General features: G+C 41.1%; 1 protein-coding gene across 1 annotated transcript in view; it reads right to left on the minus strand.

Annotated features, from left to right (window-relative positions):
- LOC145398743 (uncharacterized) overlaps positions 1-14,399 on the minus strand; it is a 147,541-nt gene that overhangs the window by 43,202 nt on the left and 89,940 nt on the right. Inside the window, exons 16-17 of the mRNA XM_080271541.1 lie at positions 2,216-2,494; positions 1,100-1,407 (exon numbers count right to left, since the gene is read on the minus strand). Of these exons, the coding sequence (XP_080127667.1) occupies positions 1,100-1,407; positions 2,216-2,494 (587 nt within the window). The remainder of the gene's footprint in view (positions 1-1,099; positions 1,408-2,215; positions 2,495-14,399) is intronic.

Raw genomic sequence — 14,399 nt, forward strand, 5'->3', positions numbered from 1 at the left:
TCAGTCTTGGTCACCTAATGGTGGTTTTCGATGCTGCTCAATCTCTGGCAGCCTCTCTATTCAGTTCCTTATCCCTGAGGTCACATTCTATGACATCATCCCAGGTCTTTTAGGTCAATCTCTCGCAACCCTACCCTTGAAGTTCACACTTCTCACCTTCCACACCCAACTGTCATCCTCCATCCTCTCAACATGCCCAAACCATCTCAATCTACTGCTCCTTATCACAACAACAATACATTTAAGTCCCATCCTTCCTCTCCACTCTTCAGTCACAAACCTAGCCTCCCCAAGCCTCACATTTAAGGACTCACTGCACATCCATCTAAGTAGACTACCGTCATTCCTGTATGTTTGAGTCTATGAATATCCTTTTCCTTTACTGCCCAGGTCTCATTACCATATAGCATTACACACTCCCAACACACACCACATACATGTGTTAGGAAAGCAATGCTATGTGGTAGTGTGAAATGAGCACTAAAGGAAGAGAATATTTGTATACTCAAATGTACAACAATGACAGTGGTAAGATGGATGCGTAGTTGTCTTTGAACGCAAGGCCTGGGGGGTTAGTTAGGAGGTTAAGTCTATTGACGTAATAGTAATGAATATACAAAATGCTTCTAAGAGGGGTTTAGTTAACAGGAGTATAGAGATGTGTGAAGTTAATCCCTTAACTAACGGACATCTTTCATATGTTATTCTTGCAATTTCCAGGTGTCTGTTCTGCTTAGTGACAGGTTTTTCACGGCAGTAACAGTACAGCAGTCATAACCCCAGGGACATCTGAACACTGTCCTCCTTCAATCCACCATCCTCCCTTTCCTGGGATAGGAGGGGTGCTGAGGTATATTTTTACAGTCGCGCAGCAGAACCAACTGGTTATACTGATGCCACCACGTGAAGGTGTCCCTCTCCAATAAACCTCTCACAGTGAAGAAGTTAATGGAGATTGTTTCTAAACTCTTCAACACAGGAAGTCCCCCAAATGCTACATGTAACTTCCTGGCAGTAGCAATACTTATATGAAAATGACATTATCCTCTGGCTGAAGGGATGAAGCAGGATGAGGGGAACAAACTGCTCAAGTTCTAACCTAATTTCAAGAAGGCCGTCTAACTGCTCCTGTAATTTCTTGCTCTGAGTGTGGTGTAGCTCCTCCAGCTCTTCCTTCTCCTGAGTCAGCCGCTCCTGCAGCTCAACTTTTTCTCGGGTAAGACAACGCTGGAGCTCGTCCCTCTCCGATGTGAGTCGCTCACCCAGCTCCTCTTTCTCTCGGGTCAGCTCGTCATACAGGCCCGAGGACGAGCCTTCTCGAAGGTGATGCACCAGCCGATCCTTCTCCTTTGTGAGAATCTCAATCTGTTTCCTCAGGTCTTGAAGGGACAGCTCCATATTGTGCACCTGAATACACAAGTATAAGTAGAACAACAGATACAAGCTACACTCCATGTTAGCCAACTTGTCAGTACAGCCAAACTCTCTCAGTGTCACCATCTGAGTCAAGGATAGTTAGTGTAAAATTTATGTATGAATATGAACATACTGTGTGACACATACCATCATTTTATTAATATGAAGAAAATTACCTTAGTCTATTAGAGGTGATGGTCAGAAGGTTAGAATCTAAGAAACAGTTGGCTGGGACAAAGTATAGTGTGAACAGTACTGCAGTTGGCAATATTTTATCACTGCAAATACTGATAACTACCATGAAATATTCCTACACTAAATCAACATGTATTATATATCAGCTATAATACTCAAGTTCATAAATGAGAGAAAATAATGCACTGCTTGGAAGCAATGTTGCTTTTGTTCAGCCTTTATGCTAGTAAACAATTGTGTCCACATCATTCTTAGCTTATGGGCTGTCTAGCACCTCCTCCTTACCTGCTTATTCCTTGATGTTATTTATGCAACCAGTGCTGATACTAAAATGGCATACACCTGTATAATATACTGTACAAGGCAACAGTAGGCTTTAATATGCAAAATAAATCAATAAAAAAAGGTGTGCTAGAAAGTCTACTAAGCCATCAAGAATATGACCCCTCCTCACCTGCTACTCTAACATGTCTACCATTTAGTTTTGCATTCCCTGAGATAATTTAAAAGTATTTCATATTACCCATAGTATTCACGTTCATAAACAAAAGAAACAATCCACTCCTATGTTGTAATGGTGATGTGGTTGTACTTCTGCTCTTACCTTATTTTTGCTGTGTTCATTATTGAACTCTAACATGGCTATGGTCTTTGCTGTGCCCTCCTTCTCTTGTTCCTTGTCCTCCAAACATTGGTTGAGTTGCTGGTTGAGTCTCGTCAGTTTGTCCACTTTAGCTGTGAGAGCTTGGCAGGTGGCATGGGCCGCCCGCAGCCTCTCTTCCACCCCAGGGATCTCTGCCTTACCCGGACCCGGCCCAGGACCCGCACACGGCCCCGACGCCGCAGACTCACTAATACTTTGTTCCATGCTTGCCGTAATAACCTGAATCCTGTCACCCTGCAACACCACATCAACAATGCACATTACTACCTAGCAACTATATATGGTGTTTCAAATGGCAGGTTACACAAGGAAATACTGTATCATGGGTGTCACTGACACCATAAGTCCCATGAGGCTCAGAAAAATATTACAGTACATCACTGGGAGTAATGTTCACACAAGTGCACTGCCACTGCACCACAGCATAATACAATATTCCCCATGTAATCTGACTTTTGAATCATCCTGTATCCACATATCACCTATAAAGATTTACTTTGCTATTTTTTCACACTGCAAGAATTTCAAGATGATATGGGAATTTCTTCAAAAAAATGTGAATACCAGGTGACAGTTCTCAAAACATTTCCAGCAACATGTCTGTAGCAGCCTCACTGCCAAAGACAAGAAGATAACCCACTTAACCTGGGGATGTCTTTTATTCATCTTATTCTTGCCACATTCTGATAATTTGACCTAGTTTAAGATCAAGTTTTCAAACTACGTGGGTTAGATGTAACCTTGTTTGTTGTTACTGTTGCTGTTGTGGCTCCAGACTCATTTGGACATGAACCCAGTGGACAGCGGGCTAAAATCATCTTTCTAATACAGTTCACAATTTTGAGATAGAAGGGGACTTTCACATAACCATGGAGTGGAGTCATCTGGTAATATATTGGTGCTATCAGACGAAGGTGTCACTCTCCAGCATCACAGCCTTGATGTTGGACAGGGATGCCTTCACATGGCAGCACCAATATGACCAAGCAGTGGGGCTGCCTGGTTAAATGAATACCTTTCAGTCCCCTCCTTATCTCCTGAAAGGAGGATAGAGGGCAACAGAAGAAGGGCATCTCTGGCCTGCAGTCCACTGAGTTCACATTAGGAAGAGCCTGTGGTTGTGCCTACTACTGTTACTGCCATAGCCTTGATAAACCTCTTCAATATAAAAGGCCTTTCTTAACCCTTCATTAGTCCTGTAGGGTATTCAAACGTGGTTAGTCCAGTGGGATGTTACAACACCCCAATACAAAAATACATGTAGTGTTACTAACATGTAAAATAAATTCATAATGCCACTTTGGCATATCTCTGCAATCACTATCACTAATGAAAAGATTGAATGCCTTATAGGTGGTGTTTATTCATTTTCGTTTTCGTTTTTGAAGGCTCCATCATGCTTGCATGTGTCGGCCTTGGTCACCTAATGGCGGCTCTCCATGCTGCACGATCTCTGGCAGTCTCCCTGTTCGGTCCCTTAACCCTGAGTTCACACTTAATGACCTCGTCCGACGTCTTTCTCGGTCTACCCCTCACAACCCCACCCCCAACATTAACACTTCTCACCTTCTGCACCCAATTATCATCCCCTATCCTCTCCACATGCCCAAACCATCTCAATCTACCTCTCCTCATCACAACACCAATACACTCCAGTCCCATCCTTCCTCTCAACTCTTCCATCGTAAACCCAGCCCCCCCAGGCCATGCATGCAGTGACGCACTGCACATCCACCTAATTACTGTCATTTCTGTACGTCTGAGCCTGCGAATATCCTCCTCCTTTACTGCCCAGGTCTCACTACCATACAGCATTACACTCCTAACACATGCTGCATACAAAGACCCCTTAGTAAATAGGGAGAGTCCTCTCAAATATGTTTATTAATTTATAATAATAAAATACAATAAATTATAATATCAGTAAAAAAATAGCAGATGGACTCATATCTCATTTGTCAGGGTAAACACGCACAGGAAAATACATTGTGATTTTTAAAATCAGTATAATGATAAACAATATGCAAAAATAATATAAAAAAGCAATCTATATCACAATATGATCTAAATGGCTAGTTTGATGGGGTGACTGGACACCTGGGGGGGGGGAAGTGCCCCTCTCTCTCACTACAGCAGAGGCAGGACTAAACCAATCCACATGCTCCCTCCCTTCACTGAATCATTAGAGTAATGGAACGGAGAGAAATACTCGAATTACTAGCTAGGAAATCTGAGTTTTAAAAAAAATTTGGGGTGTCAAAACACCCCACCTGACTAACGAAGGGTTCATTCATTCATTCATTGCCAGACGCCATGTATCCCAGACAGGGTGGCCAAGGGCTTAGAGTTAATTGTTTTACAGGGAGGGGCACTAATCCTCCACCAACCCCACTTGACGTAGGGATGCCAACAGCATCTGGTGTTCCCAGGCGGTCACCCATCCAAGTACTAACCAGACCCAACGTTGCTTAGTACTTGGATGGGTGACCGCCTGGGAACACCAGATGCGTTAAGTTGAATAAAATCACCTGGTAGCAACAAAAAGAAATGAAAAAGAACATCACCCAGATTCAAGGGGGTTAAAAAACTATACTATGAAGTCAATAAACTAACATACAACACATTATGTATACTGGATACCTAAGACTTAAACTAACATATCCTTTGTCAGTGAGGTAATTAACTATATAATATTCTATATAGCATTTATGCTGCAGGTTACCTATGTTAAGGCCAATATATCTGTATAATTAAAGGTATGTTTTGAGCAGTTAGACTGGCAGTCTCAGTATATTAATAAATTACTCTTAAAAAACAGTTAATAGACTCAGTAATAACCACCACACACAAATGCATGTACAAAAAAACACACACACATACACACACCACACAAAACCACTTCAATCGCCAACACAAGACTAACAAGACCAGTGTTGTCAAATCACCATCTTGTTAAGACAGCAGCATCCCTGGCCACTGGCCACACCAACTGCTCAGTACAGTCCTCAACAGTTCCATTTTTACAGACAGGCTTCAAATTTCAATCAATATTAAATCAAGAAACCTACTTTGGTAATCTGTAGTTACTGTACATATAATCTGTTCATTTTAACTATACTTCTCTTAATTTAACTTTGTCCATATTTTTGTCTTTTTGCAGCTTATTTCATGTAGCCTAGTTTAATGGTAGAAACAGACAACAGTATGGCTCTACATCTCCTACTTTGCACTTCTTCATGACTGATACCATATTCTAATGTTAATTTTCTGTTAGAACTCAACACTCCATGTGAAAAGATGGCAATTTTAGGCCACGTTAGCATAAAAGGAGTACTGCTGTAAAACTGGCATAAATCCATCTTGCATGCTGAGCTATAAAATGAAATTAACACTAGAACAGGGTGTCTGTCATGATAAAATGTTATGGCAAGGATGTAGAGCCATGGTACTGTCTTATTCTCCCACTGAGCCATGGAAAATAACCAAAAGGACAAAAATCTCCATCAAATTAAAAAGAATGAATTACAGTTTCCATAGCATATTTCATAATTATAAAGGAGCCAATCCAGTCAAATATCAACTAACAGAGCACTGCCACATGGCTTGCAACTTAGAGCCTGCATACAAACACACAACTAAGAGGAATGTACACTATCACCCTTCCTGTGCAGTACAGTGCAATGTGTCCAACATATCTTGTGACAGTACCAAGCATCTGGGAGTGTCAGTGGTATTAAAACACTAGGGACCGGTTCCAAAAGGGGCCTGGAAAGCCAACCAGGAGCTTGCTAATAAGTAGTAGACTTCAGTAATCAGCTTGTCACACATACTGAACAGGATATATCAGATCAGGATTTACAACAGAGGTTATTTTTTTTCTGTGGAATAAGCATAATAGTATGCCAGTACAGTCAATGGGTGAGGGGCCAATAATGTTCTTCAGCATCACAGACCTATGGCTGCATCCACACCAAATGCCTGCTTGCAAGGGTGGTTAGAAGCAGGAGTTCTGCATCACTGCAACATATACAAGTGGCCCAAATGGACACATGTGAAGGCAAGAATTTCTAGGGGTCAGAGTACAACAGAACTCCTGCAACTGCCCACATCAACAAAAGCTTGGTAAGGATGCAGCCTAAGGTGTCTCTCCCTGGGCTTAAATGTACCATGACCACTGACATAAGTTACCAGGGAAGCTTTTCCACACTTGAGACAGTGAGTGATACTCTAAATAACTAACCTTTACATGATGAACAACAAAAGTGCCACTAAATCAAGAAACTGGACAAACTTTTTAAAATCAAAGTATAAGCTATAATAGAGGGATGGGTGGAGCTTTCTTATCAAAGATAAGTGATTTCCCCAAATATATCCACAAAATACTAAGGGCTATGTTGCAAATGCACTGTTCATTCCTAATTAACATGGCAATTTTTCTGCTACAAATGATACATTGTGAACTGAACCAAAATAATGCTCCTGAAATGTATTGGAAAGTTTTGAACTGTAGCTCCCTAAATGGCTTTTCCCTACATCTAACCAGACGAGATGAAACTTTGCCAGTAAATTAACATTCACTGAGCATAGTACTGACAGGTCATCATCATCATCATCTGGACCTCCTTTCCCATCCTTGGGCAGGGTGAGGAGTAGCAACATCCAGACAGTCCAAGTCTGCCCACTCAGAAGGGACATGCTTCCATTCACTCATCATTCAAGCCCTCAGAATCCTGGCTCTATCTGATATGCCAAAAACTTTCACTATATTTTGTAGTTTCACATAAATGTATCTGACAGAGTCAATCTGAATGCTATCTATCTATTCTATCTATTGCCAGACGCCTCAATCCCGTTTGGGGTGGCCACAAACAAATCGCCTCCAAGTCGCCCTGTCCCCCGCCATTTCACTCCCCTTCTCCCAACTCACACCCCCCTCTCTCATATACCTTTCCACCCCATCCCTCCATCTCATCCTCGGCCTCCCCCTCCCTCTCTCCCCTTCCACCTCACTCACATACACTCTCTTCGTCAGAGTTTCACCCTCCATCCTCTCCACATGGCCAAACCACCTCAGTGTGTTCCTCATAACGCTTCCTATCACATCCACATCAATGCTGTCACGTTAAAAAGGGATGCCAAATCTGACTGAGGTTCATCTTCTAAATGGCATGGGAGACTGTAGTGCTTCTTTTTTAGTGATCTATATTGCATATCACACCTTGACATTCCCTTGTCTGTTACTTATATGGTTTAAATACAGGTATACCCCGATTTACAATACCCCGGCTTAGCAACGTGGCTAGAAATACCACCATACCCCGCCTAACCATGGCCAAACGTCAGTTTAATGATGGGTTCAGATTTTTTAAAAACCAGTTTTGATGATATTTTAGATTTAAATTTTGTGTTTAGGTTGATTTATAAACTGTTTTTAGACTTTTATTAATGTGTTTTAGTCATAGATGGGGTGAACATGTTTTTAGACTTTTATTAATGTGTTTTAGTCATAGATGGGGTGAACATTGTCATTTTGGGGTACAGTTTACTAAGTTTGATTTTTTCCAGACATATTTGACGACTTCCAGATTTTATTTTTGGGTTTAGGTGAGCTATAAACTGCTTTGTTTTTTTTTTAGCTTGTTTTTAAAGCTATTTGGGGGGTTTAGGTTAGCTAGAAATTTCTTTTTGGACTCATTTGGGTGGATTTAGGACTTGGTTGGGGGGGAAACCCAAGGCTCAAAAACGCATCCCTATACTTTACATGTTAAAAATACCCCGATATACGATACTCCACCTAGCGATGCATTTTTACTTAACCAATTGCATCGTTAAGCTGGGGTATACCTGTATCAACACATTTTGTATTAACACCATACAAGGGGACACTAAGATAGAAAATGCAGAATAAAAAAATATAAGTTTAGAAAGACGTGCAACAAAATCTCCAAAACCATTTAAAATAATATCCTAAGACTCACCTAACTGTTTATAAAGGGTATAATCATCATAAATATCATCATATTGTCCTAAATACAATCAATAGCAACCCAGTATTACTCATTTCCATGCATTCCTATTACAAACACTTGCAGAACAAGCAGATTTACTAAATTAAGAGTTCCAACTAAAAGAGGTGTTATCTGTGCCACACCCACCATACACATTTGATAATGACAGAATTGCAACAAGTCCAGCAGTATTTGCATGATATAGTGTAATATGGATATAAGAGATTTCACTAACAGTTCCAACTGTGAGTAGAGTGTCTTCAATGCTATACCACAATGCATCACATGATACTGACAGAAATGCACCAATTATAGCAGTATTTGTGATACAGTGTTAAAATGTATCAGAATTTTCTTACAAGCCAACTTCAACTTTTAGTTCTCTGCAAAATACATACATCGTGTGTGTGTGTGTGTGTGTGTGTGTGTGTGTGTGTGTGTGTGTGTGTGTGTGTGTTCTTACCTAATTGTATCTTTACAGGAATGAGTCAAGCTCGTACCGTCCCATGTCTTAAACCATATTTATCGTACATATCCTTAAATTTGTGAATTGTTTTGGCACACACTATTTCATTCGGTAGTGCATTCCATTGATCAATTGCTCTGTTTGGGAAACTGAATTTCCTTACGTCTTTATCACCTCTCTTCTTAGTGTGTGTGTGTGTGTGTGTGTGTGTGTGTGTGTGTGTGTGTGTGTGTGTGTGTGTGTGTGTGTGTGTGTGTGTGTGTGTGTGTGTGTGTGTGTGTGTGTGTGTGTGTGTGTGTGTGTGCAAACAATGTTTACATTCTTACCAATTTTCACATTCATACAAGACAAATCCTGGCAGATCTATTCTGGTGAGCCATACAATGCCAAATAATAATATCTCTGTGCCCAACACTCAACACATGAGCTGAGAAGGTGGAGATCAAGTGAACTGATGCCTTGTGAGGGTTCAGACTTTACCCACATCATTCTTATAAAGTGGAGACTGTCTTCGAAATTTAACAACTTCAGTTGTAAAGCTGAATGCTACATGTCATAAAAGGTTTCAAAGCAACTCTTCCTCAGTGATTTTTGCTTATTACATTTTAACATTCTCTTGTGTGTTATAAAGTTATAATATCAACATGTCTGGCTCAATAACATGCAAGAGGATACTGATATGCACCATAATAATTCGCTAAGGAATAAATGTCACAAAATCTTTAAAGCCTCATAGAACATGACCTTCAGCATTACAGAGTTATCTATAAGTGATTCACAGCTGTTTATATGGAAGCAAAAAATAAATAATACAGTAAATAAACATGAAAAGTAATAAAAAAAATCTATAGGCAGTAAAACCAAAACTATGTTAAGTTTTGATGCACAGGGCCCAGGAATGTCCTTTTCATTGTATTTCTGCCATATCCTGATAATTTTACTGAGCTTTGGATAGACTTTTCAAACTGTGGGGTTAGATACAGCCTTCAGTATGATAGTCCTTTCTGAATAAAAACTGCCAGGTATCAGGACAAAAGCCTTCTATAGAGAGAGTTACAACAACTGTGTTTGAACCAAGGCCATGTTGTTTACCTGCGATGCACGATCTGAATGTTTTCCACTTTTAACGGTAATTATTTAGTGTTCAACATTTAATATGCTATGTTAACATTTTAAAATTCTTAAAATTATATGTATGAGTCCTGGAACATTTTCCTAACTAACTAGAAGTACACATGACAGGTCCATTGGCAAAGTTGTCGCAACTTTCTTTATAAAAAGCACTGACCAGCTGGTGTTAATCTCTCCAACCTGATGACACATTTTTTCATTTTATTCTCGCTGCTGCCAAACAATTTTATTCTTAGGAAAGACCCACAGTAGTTAATGAGAGCCATATCTAATTCCTCCCATTCAAAGTCCCTCCTAAGCTAAAACGTCTGAATTAGCAAGAATAAGGAAAAAAAAAAATAAAATAAAAAAAATGTCTTCATACTGAAGTGGTTTACTAAAAATAATCATCACCCAGATTTAGAGTGTTAATGTAGGGACAGTGTGACAGAAGACTTTGAATGCGATAACAATGGCAAGTGCATGAGTAGTGGCAAAATCATACTGGATGGGGTTTAGTAAATGTTAGTGTAGGAGTAAACATGAAAAGTAAGCCAGGCTGAGTGTTTGTTATCAGTACAGTACAGCAAGATACACAAGGGTCATTCCTACACACAATATGCCGACATGATGTTGGCTTATTGTGTGTAGGAATGACCCATTCAAAAAGCCAGTACAGTAAGTCCTCACTATAATGCACCTCTTTAACCTGAATTATAGTTCTCAACCCCTTTCAGCTTAGATGATGGTCAAACGTAGTTAGAATCCACAGTCTATCTGACTATTACCAAAGCAGACTTATTCTTATCTTATAACTACAATTCACTGAATTACATACAATTCTGACTTAATATTCCAAACTGTGGGAGCACTCTAGTTTCATCAGGTAAAACATACTGACTATATTGTATAAACAAGAGTTGCATATCCAATGTTACCCCCCTCTGAAGTGTAACAGTCTGAAGCTATGCGACTAGAGTCCAGTACATTTCCATCCATCCATCATCCAATCCTATGTTGCCCCATGAGAAGCGTAGGAGCCTGGGGCTAGACAAGTTGGTCCTGATGAGAGTAACCAGTCTCACTCATCCCTGAGTGGCATTACATGAGCAATAAACCCCAACCACCCCTTTGATAAAAACCTGCACTGGTTCAATCTGACTGGAGTGCCTTAATTACTCACTAAACCACCAGGTCCCATAATTTGGTTATATAGTTACCACCCAGCATGGTAAATGGTTTCCTGGTTTACAGGAAACCATTTGAATTGTCACTCAGTGTAGAGTCACCCATAGCCAGAAGGAAGAGGAAAGAATGAAGGAATGACAGACAGAAGAGGGAGTGTAAAGTCACCCACAGAAAGGAGGAAGAGGAAAGAATGAAGAAAAGAAAGACAGAAGAGGAAGGATGGAAGAGAGGAAAGGGCAGACACCCAAAGCAGCACTACATCAAGTGAGTGCATGGTGAGCACCCTCAGCTATCACAAAGTCGGGCACATTTACTTTTACAGAAAAAAACTCAGCTCCCTCTCCATCCTTCAAAGACAGGATGATGGACTACAAAACGGAAACTGCAGCCTACAGTCTACTGGGTTCACATCCAGATGGGTCTGGGGCCAAAACAACAACAATATTCCGGCTCTTCTATCCCTTCACTGGACTCAACCCAAATACAATTCAAATAATGAGGTTCTATGGTGCCGTAAGCTGCATAGATCAGTCTTATGGTCATCGAATTGTATCGTATCATTTATGAAGGCTCCAACATGCTTACATGCGTTGGCCTTGATTGTCTAAAGCCAGCTCTTCACACTGCTCTATTTTTGTCAGCCTCCCTATTTAATCCCTTATCCCTGAAGTCACACTATGACCTTGTCCCAGGTCTTTTTTTTGGTCTGCCATCACATGAAAACAAATCAATCATATATACGACACGTTTTCGTTTTTAAAGGCTCCAACATGCTTGCATGTGTCGGCCTTGGTCACCTAATGGCGGCCCTCCATGCTGCATGATCCATTGCAGCCTCCCTGTTCAGTCCCTTAACCCTAAGGTCACACTTAATGACCTCGTCCCATGTCTTTCTCGGTCTACCCCTCATAATCCCACCCCCAATATTAACACTTCTCACCTTCCTCACCCAATTATCATCCCCCATCCTCTCCACATGTCCAAACCACCTCAATCTACCTCTCATCATCACAACACCAATACACTCCAGTCCCATCCTACCTCTCAACTCTTCCATTTTAATACATTAAAACCATTAACCCCTCCGTGGCCGCCAGCACCGAATGACATTTAGCCAATAAATGGCCACAGGTGTTGTTTGAATGTGACCTATAAAAAACGGTGAAAATTATTGGGAAGTGAACGAACATTCTAAACATCTTCAGACTGACCAACCCAACACTCCCATACACCCCACACGTCAGTACACCACGCACTTCCGTGATGAGTGGACGTCCAAGTTCCATCTCTCTCCCTGCCCCTACCCCCACCCAGCGCCGCCCTCTCCGGCCCCGTAGGCTGCTCACCAGCCCCAAGATCAGGGCAGAACTGTTTCTTCGTGGGGGGGGAGAGCGACAAGGACCGAACTGGGTCTGACCTGGAAGTGAAGAGTATGGTGGCGAGTAGCAATGAAAGTGGTGATGTGAGGTATCACTCTCCTTCTACCAAGGAGGACGACAGCAACATCTCAGAGAATGAGGAGAAGCCACCACCACCTCTCCATAGAGCTCCATCACCACCAAAGAGGAGATAGACAGTGGTGAAGTGGCTCTCCACTGAGGGAGAGGTGGGGGAGGAAGGGAAGGCTGAGTGCAGGTGCACTCACCCTGCACTGCCTCATCACCACACGCAGCACCTCACCACCATCCCAAGCTCCACCTCTCTCGCCACCTCACCACTTCCTACCACTTCACAGGCAGTGCAGTGTACATAGTGTATATTACTTAGTGTACTGTTACGAAGTAAGATACAGAAGTGTGAGATAGTGGGTGTAAAGTAGATTATGTTTTGCAAGTGACTTTTGTACAAAGACTGTGTTTCCCAGACAATGCCTTATCTCTACTGACTTCTGACCTGCTAGGGGAGGGCAGAGATGGGTAAAAGTTCACCTGCACTGACTCCTGTCATCACACCAAGCACTTGAGGTGAGTAATTACAGTAACCTCTCAACTAACACAAGTTTTAAAAAACATGTTTTTGTTTTAACATGAGCAAATATTTAAGGAGATATGTTTAACTAACAAGGGTTTCTCAATTTAACGCGACTTTACACGTACATGATGGTTTCAAATTAGACGCGCGCGCCTTGGACAGCCCTGAGCTGATAGACCATGTGTGGCAGTTTATGCATGAATACAATTTTTTTTTTTTGCCTGTTGGTTAAACTGGTTTTATTCGAATTATAATATTAAAAAATGAAGTTTGGCCACATTCTGAGCAATTTGGCTCATTTTCAGACAAAATTTGGCCAGGAAAGTGATGGCAGATCTAAATTGTTACAACTTGATGCTGCAGAACAGAAAGAAGAAAACCACTCAGACCAAGAAAGAGCAGTTCTTTATGAAGAAAATAGAAAAACTTAAGGGAGTTATCTTCATCACCAGTAGCACGGGAGAGGAAGAGGAAGGACAGCAGAGCGAGGAGGGACAACAAATTTAGAGTGAGGAGTGGCGGAAGTTTGGGGAGCGGGGTGAGGAGGGACAGCAGCAGACGACGAGTGATGCATAGATGAAGTGAGGCTGTGTGTTGTTATTGTTTGTGACCTACTTACTGTAATGAAAATGTTGCTTTTACTGTAGTGTTTTTATGACCTACTAATGCATTAATAATGTTGTATATGAGAGAAGGGGGTGTGAGTTGGGAGCTGGGCAGTGAAATGGCGGGCGACAGGGCGACGTGGTGGCGATTTGTTTGTGGCCACCCCGAACGGGATTAAGGCGTCTGGCAATAGATAGATAGATAGATAGAACTTTCACAATGCTGTGAATGAAGCAGAATTGAAAGAAAATCCACATAAAAAACGAAAATAGTGTGTATTTGGGGAGAAGTAAACAACACTTCGGCCCAACTAGGGCTCAAATGTTGTTTATTTCTCCCCAAATATACTGTTTTTGTTTTTTACGTGGATTTTCTTTCAAATTAATATTGTTGCTTTTAAGTTTAGAGTAGCATAACTCCCCAAATTGGTAGACTTTCTCAGAGTCCAGGAACGTAACCCCCAATATTACCATTGTTTCTTATGGGAAAATTATGTTTAAATAACGCTTATTTAACTAACGCAACCTCTCCAGGAACCTAACCCTAACGTTATTTGAGAAGTTACTGTATTCTGCTATGTATTTATATCTCGGATGCCAGCCCCCACGTATTTCCTTATATTTTGACCGTGTGAAGTGTAGGCGGACATACAGCTTTACCCTTTTTCCTTACTCAGGCAGAAAATATCATACTTTCCCACACTCATGACACACAGACAGCAACATATACTGTGAAATAACAAAGTAAAATGATAGAGAAACGTAAATATGTTATT

Source organism: Coenobita brevimanus, chromosome 46, assembly GCF_032717465.1.
Source record: "Coenobita brevimanus isolate Jiangsu-jjx chromosome 46, ASM3271746v2, whole genome shotgun sequence".
Taxonomy (NCBI): Eukaryota; Metazoa; Arthropoda; class Malacostraca; order Decapoda; family Coenobitidae; genus Coenobita; species Coenobita brevimanus.